The sequence below is a fragment of the Pimephales promelas genome, chromosome 5 (assembly GCF_988280905.1).
Source record: "Pimephales promelas chromosome 5, fPimPro1.hap1.1, whole genome shotgun sequence".
In the NCBI taxonomy this organism is placed as follows: domain Eukaryota; kingdom Metazoa; phylum Chordata; class Actinopteri; order Cypriniformes; family Leuciscidae; genus Pimephales; species Pimephales promelas.
In genome coordinates this window covers 31,196,757-31,212,305 of record NC_142773.1, presented here as the reverse complement: position 1 = coordinate 31,212,305, position 15,549 = coordinate 31,196,757, and the positions used below count along the sequence as shown (strand labels likewise).

At 38.8% G+C, this 15,549-nt stretch overlaps 1 protein-coding gene across 6 annotated transcripts in view; it reads left to right on the top strand.

The window, feature by feature from the left end:
* The window catches only part of tnika (TRAF2 and NCK interacting kinase a), an 86,827-nt gene that overhangs the window by 16,434 nt on the left and 54,844 nt on the right, over window positions 1-15,549 (top strand). For all 6 annotated transcript variants that reach the window (XM_039675684.2, XM_039675681.2, XM_039675683.2 and 3 more), the window contains exon 2: window positions 25-90. In XM_039675684.2, the coding sequence (XP_039531618.2) occupies window positions 25-90 (66 nt within the window). The remainder of the gene's footprint in view (window positions 1-24; window positions 91-15,549) is intronic.

The following is a 15,549-nucleotide window of genomic DNA, read 5'->3' as shown; positions in this document are numbered from 1 at the left end:
GACCATAAACTCTGCTCTCTTTAGGACCCTGCAGGAATATTTGAGCTGGTGGAACTCGTGGGCAATGGCACATATGGTCAGGTGTACAAGGTAAGAAACTTTCATTGTATTTTTGTTAATCACTTGTCCATAACAATTTTAGTTTGGATATCGTGGTTCCCTTATGCTTGGGGCCCAGTGAGGCTACACCAATTCCACCCTGCGTGACCGGGTCACCATTGACTTTTATTAGAATGGAAGAGAGCTGCATCAACATTCTGAAAGAAAGTCCTACAGGGTGAGGTTGATTTTTGGGTGAACTTTCCCTGTATCCCAAAAATGTGCTGGAGATCTCCTGATAGAGTATTAAACAGTTCAGTCAGGTAAGGTCCTTGCACAGCCCACGTGAACAGCATGTGGCCACAAAGCTGCTCCTTGCTGTGGAACCAGGACATATGCTGGGGAGGAGGAGGCACGAATGAAGAGAGGGGTGGCCATGAGATAGAAGGGAAAGTAGCAGAGGAAGAGAGATGAGAGTTGGCTCTGTGCCGGAGTTAGCAGATAGAGCCTAAAAGAAGTTCTTTAGTGGGTGGAATGTGATAAGAGAGTGTCTGATGTGCATGCGTCTCTCTTCGCCTTGAAGCTGCAGACAGACACGCATGTTAACAGATTTGTGGAGCAAGCCGATCTGTGCTCAGACGGGGAGGTGAATCTCTTCCGCTCTGCTTCTTTCTGGTCGCTTAGCGAGTCTCACCTCTGTCGCTCCAGTTTGCCCTTCACGTCTCAGACATGCACAGGTGTGCGAGGATGAACCTGGGTTGGTGTACTATAAGTACATCTCATCCACTTCAGCCACACCTTTCTGCATTATCATTAATGTCCCTTGCTCTGGATCCATACGGCACGGGGAATTATTTTACCCTAGCTATTAAAATGACATAGACGGGGCCTACTGTAAATGAAGGTCAATCAGTCCTTGTGTTTATGGTGGTAACTGCAAAATGCCATCAGCCCATCTAGTCAGTTTTTGAAAGTAAGAATGGCATGATGATTCAGGGGCTGTGTGAGGATTCGAACCTGTTCATTGAACTATCACTTACTCAATTGAGACCGGCATTTTTACCATTCATTCTGTTTGCATTAGCTTAGAGTTTCTCTTGAAAAGGGATGTCCAATCCTTCTCCTGGAGGGCCAACGTCATTCAGTGTTTGGCTCCGGCACACCTGCTTGCATGTTTTAGTAATCCTAAAGACCTTGATTAGGTCTGGGGTCTAAGGTGTTTTTGGGGTCCTTGAGATGTTGTGACATGCCCTGACATTTGTGCTTTTTTCAGTTGCTTGTAAACATATTAATGGCACAGGTGAAATTACACTCTATTTAGCACAAACAGGGCTACCATAATATGTGAGCAACATGTATGTACATGTTTGTATTTTTGAGAGAATATTGTTTATGCATGGTTATTGAAAAAAAAAAAAAAATTAAGTTTCTGAAATAAGGCCAAGAAACATACTAAATGTATCCACAAGACTTTTGGATAATGGATGTTGTCGCCTAGAGTTTTTGCTTCAAAATGATCTAAAAAATCACCCTGCCTAATTCACATAAAACCATAGATTGTTTTAAGTTGTGAAACATTTTTTTGTTCGGAAATTCAATATGCGTGGAGGTGTAAACGGCCCAACCCCCTCATGTGTAATTAGGTGGTTCTCACCTGAGAAGACTAAGACCCGCATAATAATAAGGAAAAAAGTGAGCTTGTCTTGCTGGCGCGATAGCCGACCCCAGAGGGTTAATTTAGGCTGGTGGTGGTGACCCTACAAGAGCTGAATTGGACAACGCCTGTTTGAGCAAACAAAAGAACTGACTGATTAAACAAACATGGGGTCACCAGAAAAACAGAAAAGTCTGTTTAACACCTTTTACAATTTTTTTTTTCTTTCATTTTGAGTGCCGAGTTATTGCTTGGAAAAGAGACTTAGTAAAGCAGAGGTAGCTCCTGGATCCTTCAGAGTTCAGCTCCAACCCTTATCAAATACAGCTGAACTAGCAAGTGAAGGTTTTCAACATTTTTTTTTGAAAGTAACAGAAGTCTGCAGCAAGGTAGACCTCCATGAGCAGTGTTGGCTACCTCTGTTGTAAAGAAATCTGTTCAGATTAGGGGTAGCTAACCTTGTTCCTTGTTCCTGCCGCCCCGCATAGTTTAGCTTCAACCCTAATCAAACATGCCTAAACCCGCTAATCAAGGTGTTCAGTATTACTTGAGATTAACAGGCAGGTGTATTACAGCAAGTTTGGAACTGTAGTCTGCTGGTAGGTACTCTTCCTAGAGCAGGGTTGGCTACCCCTGGTTCAGACACTTAATTTGAAAACGTCGCTAAAATTTTTCAGTTTAACCTCAGGGCAGGTGAAGTTGTGGCCAGGGCAAGTAAACATTTATTGAAATGCTGCTGGCTCAGAAATTGTGGTGCTAACATGTATTGTCCTATTGTTTTGAGATTGTATGCTGTGTAAGAAAGCTTAGGACGCTCATTTCGGCTGTCCACGTGCAGTCGATGTAAGATCTGCCTGGTGAGACACAACCTCCAGTGAGCACCTTTCATCATCTCATTCATAATAGAGCAGCAGCAGCAGCTCCTCCAGTTCTTGGAAAGACAGGTCCGCAGACACATCCACGTTTCCTACATTGAGACTGATTTTTGGTGTGGGTCACTAATTCCATTCTGTCACATCTAGTTTATAATGAAGCCATCTCTGTTTTTACCCTTCCTTCATCTGTCTGTCTTTTCATCTGAGACTATAAAAATGAAATATGTTGGTTGGTTGTATATATTGTAACTGAATTGCATGCTACTTAATAGGTTTATATTTGGTGTCTTTTTATAGACCCTGTCTGTTCATAGCTTATACTATGCTTCTTTTTTCTCTTAGCTCAATCTCACCAGGACAGGTGTAGTTAGTGGTCTCAAAGAAAACTAAAAATGGGACAGCAATTTATTACCCTGAGTTAGGCTGACAGAGTTCAAATATTGGGAGACAAAAAAGTGTATTCATTTTAGAGAAACTGATGATGATAGTAGTTATCATTATTTCTTTGTTTTTATAAGACTCCAATTTTTTTTTCCTCACATCTCATAGGATGTGATTTGGCAATTCTTTTTTTGTCCTAAACATCAGAATAAGAGATCTTACCCTTTTGCATAGCTCCCAACAGTGCTGTCTACTTATGCCTGCTGCCCTGTCCAAAGTGTTGAGACAGAAGAGGTTGATGTTTAGTTAATGTTGAGGAGTTTGTTTGCCTTAGGATCTTCAGCTCTGCTTGGGACAGTACTACTTTTGTTGTAGGAGAAGAAGCTCTTTGGACAAAAAGAGATGTGGGCTCTTCTGAAAGTGGCTCAGTAACTGCAGTGGCTCACCTGAGAGCAGAATCCTGGTGCTCTCGAGTTATTTTGGATGACATTGACCTATTTTTGGCTTTGCTGCTGGATAAAAATATCACCCATCTAAATGTCTTCTTGTGCAGTAGAGACACCTTGTCTGAGCAGATGAATCAGCTCTGAAGATCTCTGTAGAAAAGCTCCTTTTCTTTTTTCCTTCTTTCTTTTCTATTCTTCTTTATTTCTGTCTTACTCAGTCACAATATTTGGTAATCAGATTAATGCCAGCGTGTTAAATATGTTTGTTGTTGTTTTTGTCTAATATTTCTAAATCTTGTTCGACGTGCAGTCACAAAAAATGTGGTCTATGTATTCAAACTTCCTTTTTTTATAAGCAAAAGACTTTCGTTGAACTTATGATTTGAGATGATGTCACCTTAAACGTTGGTTATACGAATCTTGTTGACATTTCCCAGATTATCTGTGAAAGAAATGAGACAGTCACTTATATTAAACCAAGCATGACCATGTCATGCTTATTGCATGAGAATCTCACTTACATCGGTTTGTGTGCAGTTGAGATAAAATTCCAGCATTACATTTTTATTTATTAGACCATTACCATGCAGTTTTACAATTCCCCTTTCCCCATGCACGTAAGAGCCTTTGAAACAGGTCAGAATAATGCCAGTTGAGGTTGAGAAACCATGTCACATTGACTCACGGGATTAAAATCACTTCAGAGCTCATGCAGTGATGATCCTGGGTGTAGCCCCATTAATAGAACTGAACGCTTCTGCCTTGTTGGTGTGGTGTCACTCATGGTGACTCAGGTTCTTACCGAGCTTATATATCTCTGTTGGTTTCGGGTCTGTAGGGTGATGTCTGCTAATCACATGACCGAGACTTTGGTCCAGATTCCACAATACTGATGTCATGCTAATTTATGGTGTACCCTTTGTTGAATAATTGTTAACCATGTCCCTCCCTTTATGCCCACCAGAATAATGCACCATGTCACAAATCTCGAATCATTTCAAATTGGTTTCTTCTTGAACATGACAATGAGTTCACTGTACTAAAATGGCCCCCACAGTCACCAGATCTCACCAGATTTTCATATTCACTGATCAATCATGACCAGACTAAACAATAATATTAAACATTTGCCTAATTTTTTGATCATAATTTAAATTTTTAACATGGTGGGGTGTGGTTTGTCCAGCACATTCTCATCCCAAGACGTCATACAATTGATGCTTTTGACCATACGTCACCTTAAACGTCGGTTAGATGACGTTATCTAATCCTAACCCTACCCCAGACCTAAACCTACCCTGTCACCTAACTGACGTTAAAGGTAAAGCGTCAGTTGGATGACAACCCAGGATTGTCATCTAACCAACGTTTAAGGGTACCCTAAAACGGCGTATGGACAAAAGCGTCAGTTGTATGACGTCTTGGGATGAGACTGTGTTAGTTTGTCATGCCTATACTTGTCCTTGACAAAAACCAACTGACAAAATCACCAACTGGATGGTTTGCAGTCACCCAAAGAATGGTATTTGGGCTAAGGGAAACCAAGTAGTCTTTTTTTTTTTCTTTTTTTTTTTAACCATAACCATGCCCATACAGGAAAGGGTGTTCTGCCTGTCCCGTTTATAACGGTAGTGCATACTTGTTTGATTAAGCATTGTGTAATTATAGCAGTTTTAGAAACATGTGCAAAGGTACGAGAAATGGAGCACTGTGAAATGATCATTTGATTCCCTTAAACACTGCCAGTCAAAAGTTTGGACAGCTTTGACTGAATTTGAGTAGCTGACTTAAAATACTTTAGTGAGGTTCACATGTCCTGTGATGTAGATTTGATGTACTCAATGTAGAACTATAATTATTAGGCATCTAGCCTAATCCAGCTTTTATGAGATCAAATCAACTGTAATGATTTGTTCTTTGAAAAATCTTGTTTAAAAAACATCATGTACCAACTTCCCAATTTGTATTTCTCATGGTGTAACCTTTTGTTCTGAAGGGTGTTGCTCTGTTTATTAGTATTTCTTTTAGTTTTATTTCATAAAGTAGATCAGCTTTTGACAAGTAAGGTGAAAGTAAAGTTTTTAAGACTACAATTTAAAAGGCCTGACCTATGTGATGAAATGAATGTTCCTAAAATATGTCTGAAAGCGCTTCTGGGTGGATTTCTTCTTTATTTGCCTCTCTCTTTGTGCGGTCTAATGCTGAAACATCCTTCTACACAGTCTTATTGTATTTATATCATCATGAGGTATAAAATTTGCAGTTAGATTTATTAGCTCTGGCCTACAACCATCAATCTTGCACTTTAAAAAAAACCCCCATTTAATCTCATTCTGTCCTCCTCTTTGTAAGTTAATTCCATTTATTCCACAGTTCTCTGAAGCAAAAGTTCTGTCCTTCTAATACATATTTCTCTTTTTCTTCATCTCTCTTTCTTATGTGGTTAAACACGCTATACTTTTATATATAGTGATGTCGAATCGCTAAAAGTTCAGAAGATAGAAAAGATTGTTAAATCTGAATAATTTAAAGCTCTCCCTCCGAGCCCGCTGAATATTTCATGGGGCTTTTCAGTACCGAGGTTCTGCTCTAACACACATATTTGCTTGTGTATGTTGCCTGTTGCTAAAATTCTTCTAGAGGGAATGATGAGCTCATGTGGGGAAGCCTTGTTAATTACAATTCTTACCCTGTAAATAATTCATGCCACAATAACATGGGAGAGGCGGTGGAGAACAACGGAGACATGGAGGAACTGAAGAGGAGGTGGAGGACGAATGTTGGTTTTAGTCTGTGTCTAACTGTAATGTGTTGGAGGCAGCTCCCTGGGGATGCGAAGGCAAATGAGGCATTCGTGGTGTTGGAGGCAGGCCTGTGATGAGGGGTGATTAAGCTGCCGATTGCCCCACTGCTACAGTAATTAAAGCAGCTCGCTATCTCTGTTGTGCTCTGCTATTTGCCCATTCATGGAAACGCATGAGTGGAAGAGGAAGAAGTAGTTTTAAACAGCCCGAGCTCCTCTACCCCCTCACCAACAGGTCCCTGAATGACAGATGGTGTGCATCCTGGCGCTTGCCCACATTGCTCCAAGCGCTCGGGCATGAGCAGTGCTTCTTGTTGGCATGCAAGTTCCCTTCTCTGCCTATGGAAAAAGATTTCCTAATCGTCATGAATGAACTAGGGTTGTGCCGATAGACGATAGTATCGTGTATCGACGATAGTCTGAGATATCGCCGATGGCAGATGCCTTTGACGATATCAATACGATAATTGGCTCGTTTTACCATAATGTATTAAATTATTATTATTATTATGCCTATTAATATTATTATAAAGCTAGTATTGTTATTAAATTAATAGGAACTACAATTAATTTGCCTTGCCTAAATTTACAATCATCCTCATAACAATTGCAATCCTCATAACAATTGCAACAATACCGACACGCACTAAGGACTCCTCTAAGAGAATGTTTTTAAAACAGACTAAAAAACATCCCACATCAAAATTGAATTGCAAGTTGATCCATTCACAAATTATCAAGTGTGATCGTTTTAACAGACGCAAAATTCAATTTCCTACAGATCCAAGATGAAAACGGCACCGTTGTTCGTCAGTATTTGTTTCCGTAACACATTAACAAAACGTTTAATGACACTAAAACAATACAATTACTAAATAGTATAAATAATAATATCACTAAAATAGTATTAATTACCGTTATCATCGTCGTCTCTGAGGGAACGCGGCGTTAATGCAGATGGCGAAAGCAGTCCGTTTTTACTTTCACTTTCAGAGATTGAGCGCGTTTGAATGCGACGGCGATTATGATTATGTTGAATTAACTTGACAATGCATGTGGTAATGTAAACGCATTAACCCGTTTTCCTTTATCAGAGTCAAGTCATAAGTATAAGTATATAAACCGATCGACTCAGCTAGACGTTTGGCCCTTGCTCTGGTTTCTCCCGGCATTTAAAACACATTAACCCGCGTACTTCGTGCTTACTGAAGTGCCCATGTGAAGTGCATCCAGACAGAGAGCGCAATGGTAGGGGGCCACATATCGCAAACTCCGACTCTTTCTGACCCAAGAAATAAACGTGTTTTCATCTCGTGCAGAAATAGGCCCTAGTCAAAATGCTGCATGTAACGGCATGATAGGCTAATGTGTCCGTAAATTTCCCGTTGACAAACAAAAGTATGATCTTTTTTTTACCTCACTATACTAGGAAATAACCTGATCCTATTAATAAACTCCACCTTTGCTAGCAAAATAGAAAAAAAGATTCTCGTTTATAAAACGAAGTAGGCTAATAAAACAAGCAAATTAATGAGTATGCTAAAAAATCAAGTTAATAATCAAATAAGTTAGCCCCGCCCCCTCACGATAATATCGTGTATCGCCGATCTCACAGGCTGACGATAGGACGATATGAAAATGGAGCATATCGCCCAACACTAGAATGAACAAAGCTTATATTTCCTTATTGGTGCCTATAACTCATGAGTGGTATTTTAATTGACAGTAATGGTGAACTAATCTATTGTCGTCCAGGAATCAGGCAGAAGCCTTATGGAATAAAGAATGCATGTATTTATCTTCCTTATGGCAGTGTGTACCACCTGCTCCCACAGCATGCTTTATTATTATTTAAATGGATAGATCGCATATCGCCCTGAAGATTAGGGGCAGATTGAAAATGTAATCATTTTATCCATACCCTTCATGATCGACCGCTTTCATTTGCTGATTTGGAAGTGTGGATCAAGGAGATTGTATGTATTTTTTTCCTTTGGTCTGATCAGATAGCCTCACCTCATTTGCCAGCAAGAACTTTAAAGGTTCTCTAAGCGATGCTGGGCCAAAACATTTTTTGTCACATACATCAAACGTCTCCTCACTATCGGCTAGCTGCCTGTCCCCTAAACACACTGTAAAAAAACGCGGTCTCTGTAGACACCACAGGCTCCACAAACGGCAACAAAAACAATCATGTCTTACCCGGACCACGAAACCTAACAAACAGTGTTCCAGCCAATCACTGGCAAGAAGTATTTGAGGGTGGGTCTGGGGGGTTAGTGCGCGTGCACATGAAGGGTGTGTGTGTGTGAAGGAGAGCAGCGAAGCATCAGAGGGAAGTTTGAAAAATTACCGACACACGACCAAAGAGACGTCGTTCTGAAGAACAAATTAAAAAGGAGGAGTCGGATAAAGAATGTGCGAAGTTCCGAATTTACATCGGTAGCAAAGCTTTTGAATGATGGCGAGAACTCCGGCGGCAGAAGGGCTTCCAGTCCGACATTCAGGTTGCTCTGTTTTTGCTTGACAGGTGGGTAACGTTAAATTGTTTTTTTTTCTTCTAAATTGACGCTTGTTCGCTAAACCCACACAAGGATATAATTAGCTAGAACTATGCACGTTCACAATTATTTCAGGAAGCACGGAAGGGAGGGGGAGGAGATGAGATGCGGAGGAGGGAGGGTCTAGCTCCGATTTGTTTGAAAATATTCAAATGTCAACACCCAGGATCGCTTTGAGAACCTTTAAAGCTCTAAGTTTGATAGATGTCTGTCTTATGAGGGTTCTACAAAATGGAAGTATGCAATTATATACTTTTATTTAATCAGTTATATTGTTTTTTGCACAGAATTATGAATGAACAATGGATCTTAAACTTAAACCAATATTTTGACACTAAATGCAAGTAAACTAAATATACCGTATATTCTTGTTTATGTAGTGGGCTCTTTTATGCAACATTTGTATAATGGAGTATAAAACATACTTTTGTAACAATGTCTCACTCATTTTTAATTGTTTTACATTCACTTGAATCATTCGAATGATTCACAAGAGTGGCTCACTGAACCCAGCTTGCTTGCTCTAAAGCTTCGATTGCAGTAGACCTACTGTGACTGTAAAATTAAGTTTGTGACATGTTACATCGCTACTGGTTAGAAAAAGTCTTTTGCCGGAATGGCTATACAGTTAATACTTTGAAAACATTGCTACTTTTATTTGGCTAGTGCAGTGAGACCAGTAGTCCTGCTGTTCATGACACAGCACTTTTACTTCTCAAGCCAAAGCCAAAGAGGCCAATAAAATATTTAGGAGATTGTTTGTGTGCATGTTATGAAGGAAAAGAGAGAACTGATAAGGGCAAAGCAAGACTTTCACGATTCTCCAGTCAGAGGAAAGGAAACAATTTCCCTTCTTGGTGACTGTGTTCATCACATGGGTTTATTTTGTTTTTATGCGTCACATGAGGTTTGTGGTCTCTCAAGTAGTTGGTATTGCACCAGTCCAGCACAGCACTTCCCCTGCACCATGTTAAGAGCAGTTTGTGAAGAGAGATGATGTCTACCAATAATTCATCTTTTTTTATTTCTCAACCTTTTTCAGAAGATAATGAAGCAATGCTAACTTGTTCATAATCTGCATCTTTTTTTCCAAGTAAAAATGTCTAAACATTCTTAAAACAAGCTACAGTATTTTAGAAGCACAATTGTGAGATCAAATTCGCAAATTGTTTTTCTTGTTTATTGCATAAATGTAACTTTAGTGAGGGTTATTTAACAAACAATTTAACAATAAGATAATGACAGTTTGCACTTGAACAAGTTTTTAAGGGTGTTCATAAATTTGTGGTTTTTGTTTGTCATTCCTTAACATGTATGCGTAATTATTATTAAATGCATGAGAGGAACACAATAACTGTAGTTTAAGAAAGCAAAACCACAGGCCAGACTAGACCAGCTGACCTTGAGGAACAGTCTGGTGAAACTTTGTGTTTCTCAATGAGCGTCTCGGCTGTCAGCTCTATTTTGTTGCCCTTAGATGGATGCAGTGGATCACTTTTATGCTGACTTTGCTATTCCCTTGTGTTTTTGTTTTTATTTTTTATAAAAAAGTACTTTTTATGAGAAGGACATTTGCTGACTTTGATATTTGCTGTTGGCTGACAACACAAAGGAAGAACCTTGAGTTGATGCCTCATGTGATTTACTAAACGATGTGCTTTACACCAATAAACCTCTCGTAAGAGAACACCCCTTATACATCATAAAGACATGGAGATTTTCTGTCACTTCAAGTGCAGCGCTGTATCACTGCTTAATATCTCTGTTCTTATTGAGAGTTGCTGGATTGTGACTGGTGTTTGTGCTTCAGTGAAGAGTGAAGATGGGCGTCTGGACCGTTCGACTCCGAGCCACAGGCTCTACACTTGAAAGACTGTGACTGTGGCACTTGGTTTTTCCAGTAGTGATGATTTCATTATTGTCAAATGCTCATGAGCCAGACACCCAGGCACTCGTTTGCAGAAACTGCAAATCATATGCTGCTGACTGATCATTAAACTGAAAACACTCCAAATTTACATGTCAGCGGAAAAGTCACCCACGTCAATACCGCTCTCCCTTAATACAGAAGTGCTCAATGTCATTAAATATGGCAATTTTCTGAACCGTTATAGCCATTTATGTAACACTCAATCACAATCACAATTTTTAATGCTTTAATTTACTATTTTTCCTTTGTGTTAGCCTCAGCCACGAGTGATTTTGTTTTGACATTTTTGCTTGATTTCTATTTCTCTGGCATCATACTGAGTAGCTGAGCAACCATGTATTTTAATTGGTCCAAAGTTCTGCTTCACAATATTGAATGTTAGATATCGATAATGTTCTGATTGGCTCTGAGTGTGCAGAGGTTTCTTGTTCTGTTTTTGCATTGTACACTGCCTTTTATTATTATTATTTTTTTTTTTTTTACAGTAATTATTTAAATGTGGAAACAGTATGCAGGAAAACGTTTCTAACAGTAGTATCAGACAGTGTTTTTTACATGACTTTGCTTAATTTAGCCATTCTCATCCTGTTTTGCATTATTAACCCTGTCCAGTGGTTCTCAACCTCTTTGACTCACCATTGTTCACAATATCTATGGCTGCTTTTGTTTGATTTACTGGATAAGGATTTAAAAACATGTTTTGTATTCACATTTTCTACCTGTTAAAATAATTTAGAGCTTAACATAACTAGAAAAATGTATATTCTTTATAAATATTACATAAGATCGTATTAATTAAAATGACTTTTCCAGGTGTGCCTTTTTATTTTTTTTAAAGAACCTGGTTCTTTAGAATTTTTAGTATTGTCTTATTTTAATGCAACTTTTTAAATGTACTTTTAATGCTATTTTTTTTGTCATGTTTTAAATTAATCTAAAGTTTAAAGTCATTCTGGACTGGAGTCGCCTTGAAAATAAGCGGATGGCCTCTGGTTTGAGAACCATTGGTTTACTGAAAATTTCAATGTGTGTACTTTGCAGAGTATAGATAGTACATACTGGAAAAGCAATAACGAGAGTAGTGTGGTTGTATGTTATTGTGAACTTAGTGTCAGTTTTTATGTAAAAAATAAGTCTTGCCACTCTGATGTAGTTCCAGTGGCAGGACTCAGCAGTTTTAATGTTTCTCTTAAGATTGTAAGAAAGAAGAATCCTGACAAAAATGTGGAGTAGAAACGCGTCATCGGAGCAATCGATATGCTTTCCCGGCTTAATCTCATTAAGCATAAGTGCGTTTGTTTGAGTGCATGTGTGTTTGCATGCACTGTTCAGCTGAAAACAAGCTAAGCATTATGACGTGAGGCAAGTCGTGGCCAGGGAAAAACACTTCACATTATCGGCCATTAGAGCTTCTGTAGCCTATTCATTCTGCATAGAAGGATTCAAGACTTCAAAAGTAAACTGCTTTCTTGAATAGCAAAGCAGACGTACAACCACCTTCCATCTGACTTCCATCGCTGTTTCTCACCAACACTATGGAGTAATTTTAATAAATTGCTATTTTAAGCCTCGGACCATGCACTCTTCATCATAATGCTAATCCAGGTCAAATGGATTTACATTAAAAATGCATCAGGTCTGACTCTCGCTTTTATTACACACATTAAGGTTATAAATTAACAACTCTTCGTCCTTGTAGGTCAAAGAATCAGAATGCTGTTGTGAACATCATGCCTTTAACCAGAGTATAAAGGATTGTTTTGTACTGATCTTGATTAGATTAGATTTTTCTCTCTAGATTCCACACTTAACCATAATAAAAACCACAAATCTGATCCCGGTTCTGTGCAAAACACACTAGACGCTTCTTCTCTGGCCAAGGTCGGGTCAGGCTGGCGACTGTAAGTCATTGCTTGTCTGTATTGGATAATGAGTTAAACACAGGCAGGCTTCTGTCTTGTGCGCAGGGCTTTGTAACGTGTGATTAATGAGGTCTCATGACTGAGATGTGCAGTAAATTCAAGCTTTTTAAATGGACATCTTGTGAGAGATGAGCCACTAGTGTATAGCTTTCTGTTGCACACTGCCTTTGAATTGCAGCATTTTTGACCAGGCATAAGGATGATCTGAGAGTGTGGGAATGGTGGGAGGAAACAGTTTGTGTTGTGAATTGTGTTAGCTGCGTTTATTTATTTATTTTTTTATGGATGGTGCCTAGTAAAAGAAAGCAGTAGAGGGTAGAGATAAATGGAATATTTCAATTTGCTTGAGCACCCGGCCAAGATTTGAATTTCCTCATTTTAAATTTTAAACAAGTCAAAGTAACACAGAACAGAAATACTAGGCTCTTTCTTGTTTTAGGTAATACCAGGGTCATGGAAAACCTGGAAATAAAAGTGTATAAATAACACGTGTATGCATTTCTTTTATTAGGGGCCAAGCACAGAAGGTGCGGAGGCACCTATTGTATCTGCTCAGATTCTTTTTATATGGGCAGCCCATATAACCATTTGCGGGAAAGTTATGGTTTGACATTCTGATAGAGGACAGTCCCAACATTAAATACATCAATTTTGGTGTCTCTAACTCATTCCCTCTAGCACCACCAGCTGTCCAAATTTTCACTCATATTATGCTAATAACACAAATTTTTCCTCTAAATCTTGAGCTCATGACAATTCGATTGCATCCTATGACGTCATTTTCCCTCATAAAAATGTCCGCCATTTTGAATTGTCCAAAAAACGACTTTTGCAAACTCGTCCTAGACGTTTTGTCCGATTTCTACCAAAATTCCCAAAAAAGTTGATTCGTCAAACAGTTGTCAATAAACGCACAAACTAATTTTACATAGAGCTTGCAAAAACAGACGTAAGGCGTAATCTCCACAACGCTTAATCGTAGGCCTATTTAGACCAAACTTGGTACATTTTATAACAAGAATGAACTAAATGGCTACATGCTGAGGCTAGATGCTGTGTTTCGGCGCAGCACCACCTATTGATCCGGAGATATGAAAAATAGCTATTTTTGCTCATGACTTCTGAGCGGTTTGTCCAAAAATCATAAAAATCTTCTTGAAATCAGGGCGTCATGCCGCGTTGACTGATATCTTATTCTCCCAGATCGTCTATTTTGGCTGTCGGCCATTTTGAATTATGTGCTAAAATGCTGTATTTTTTGAACACATCAACAAATTGTTACCAAACTCTGTATGGGTCATCAGTATGATGCCCTGAATGAGCCTGAGAAGTTTTGAAACAGTGCCACCTAGTGGTAAAATTTAATTTTCAAATGCTTATAACTCTGGCTGTGGTAGACTTTTTCATGGGTTCACAAATCATTAGACTCCTAAATCCTTGTTGAGTCCACAAATACCATACATGCTAGGTTTCGTCTTACAGTTTGTGTAGTGTTGTGATTTAGCGCTTTAAAAAAAATTTGCCGTTAGTCCGTTAGATCCGATCAAGATGAAACCACCGTCAGAAGTTTGGAATCCTGGGTCGCTGACAATACATTATTGCCCAAATGGCAATATATTGATTGTAAGGGGTAGTAAAATTCAATTAAAATCACGTGTTAGTCATTTTTTATGTGTTTTTTCATATAATTGTCTATAACTCCGAAGGGAATTGAGATATTTTCACAGAATTTGGCACATGTATGGGCTCAATCTGAGGACACATGAAAAAAACGTACATGTGCGAGAGATCACTTCCAGTGCTTGCACAGACCGAAGCACCCGCTGTACTGTATATATGATTTTTTTTGTTTTTTTTTTGTTCATTTGTTAGTTTTATTTATTAGTTTATTTATTGGTATGCTCAGTTCAAAAATACTTAACTGGCTAGAAATTGGTTTTGTGGGTGCAATCTCTGTAAAATGAGTTTAAAATTATTATCCAAAAATCAAAAGCAGCTAGAAAGGTAATTAAAAAGTCATGTAAATTGTTAGGTCAAAAGTGTGGAATCTGTGAATTGTAGCATAGAATCTGGATGCACACTATCAGTGTTGAATGCTTTATATAGATGCGTGTAGATGATTGGAGATGGCAGGTGTGTGTGGTGCACTAACCCACCTGGCACTGAAGGCCACATCAGATTTGATGCCCATTAACCCAGTTATGCCCTGCCTCCCCTGAGGCCATTTTAACGGTCTTGCCATTCCAGATCTCTTATCGCCAACCAAGGTTCAATTAGCAGAGCTTGATGTCAATAACCTCAATGCTCCTCTCCTCCTCCTCTTTCTCTTCTCCAGTCGTTTCCCATCAATATTCACTGTCTTTAAAAAGCTATTTAGGTCTTGCCCTTTCAAGCCTTCAGATAACCACCATGTCTGCAGATCTGACCCCTGATCGACTGATGACACTTTCCCTTTACTTTCCTTTTACTTCAGCCTGTTAATCTTCATCTTTGTCTGGCTGTTAACTTCATAGCAGCACAATCTGTTCCACAGTTTTCGGTTGAATTGTTTTTGCTGGGAATGTATTCTGAAAAATTTGCTAGAGTTATTTGAACTCATAACTCATGGCAGCATTTTTGATTTGAGTGCCACTGTGTAGATTTATCAGATAGTTCCGTCAAAAAGGAAAGTTGCTTAGCCTATTTACTCACCCTCATATCGTTCCAAACCTGTATTCTTGTGTGAAACAGCACACCCACTTTTTTTTTATTATTGTATTTATGGTGTTTCTCACAAGAATACATGTTTAGACAGAATAAATAAGTGTGATCCAGTGTTTTAGACCCCAGTGGCTTTCATTGTATTCAATGGGCAAAGGTTTGGAATGCTAAAATTTTCATTTTTGTTTCTCGGTTGGCTTCAGAGAACTTCATACAAGTAATTTGAACGACATTCTTA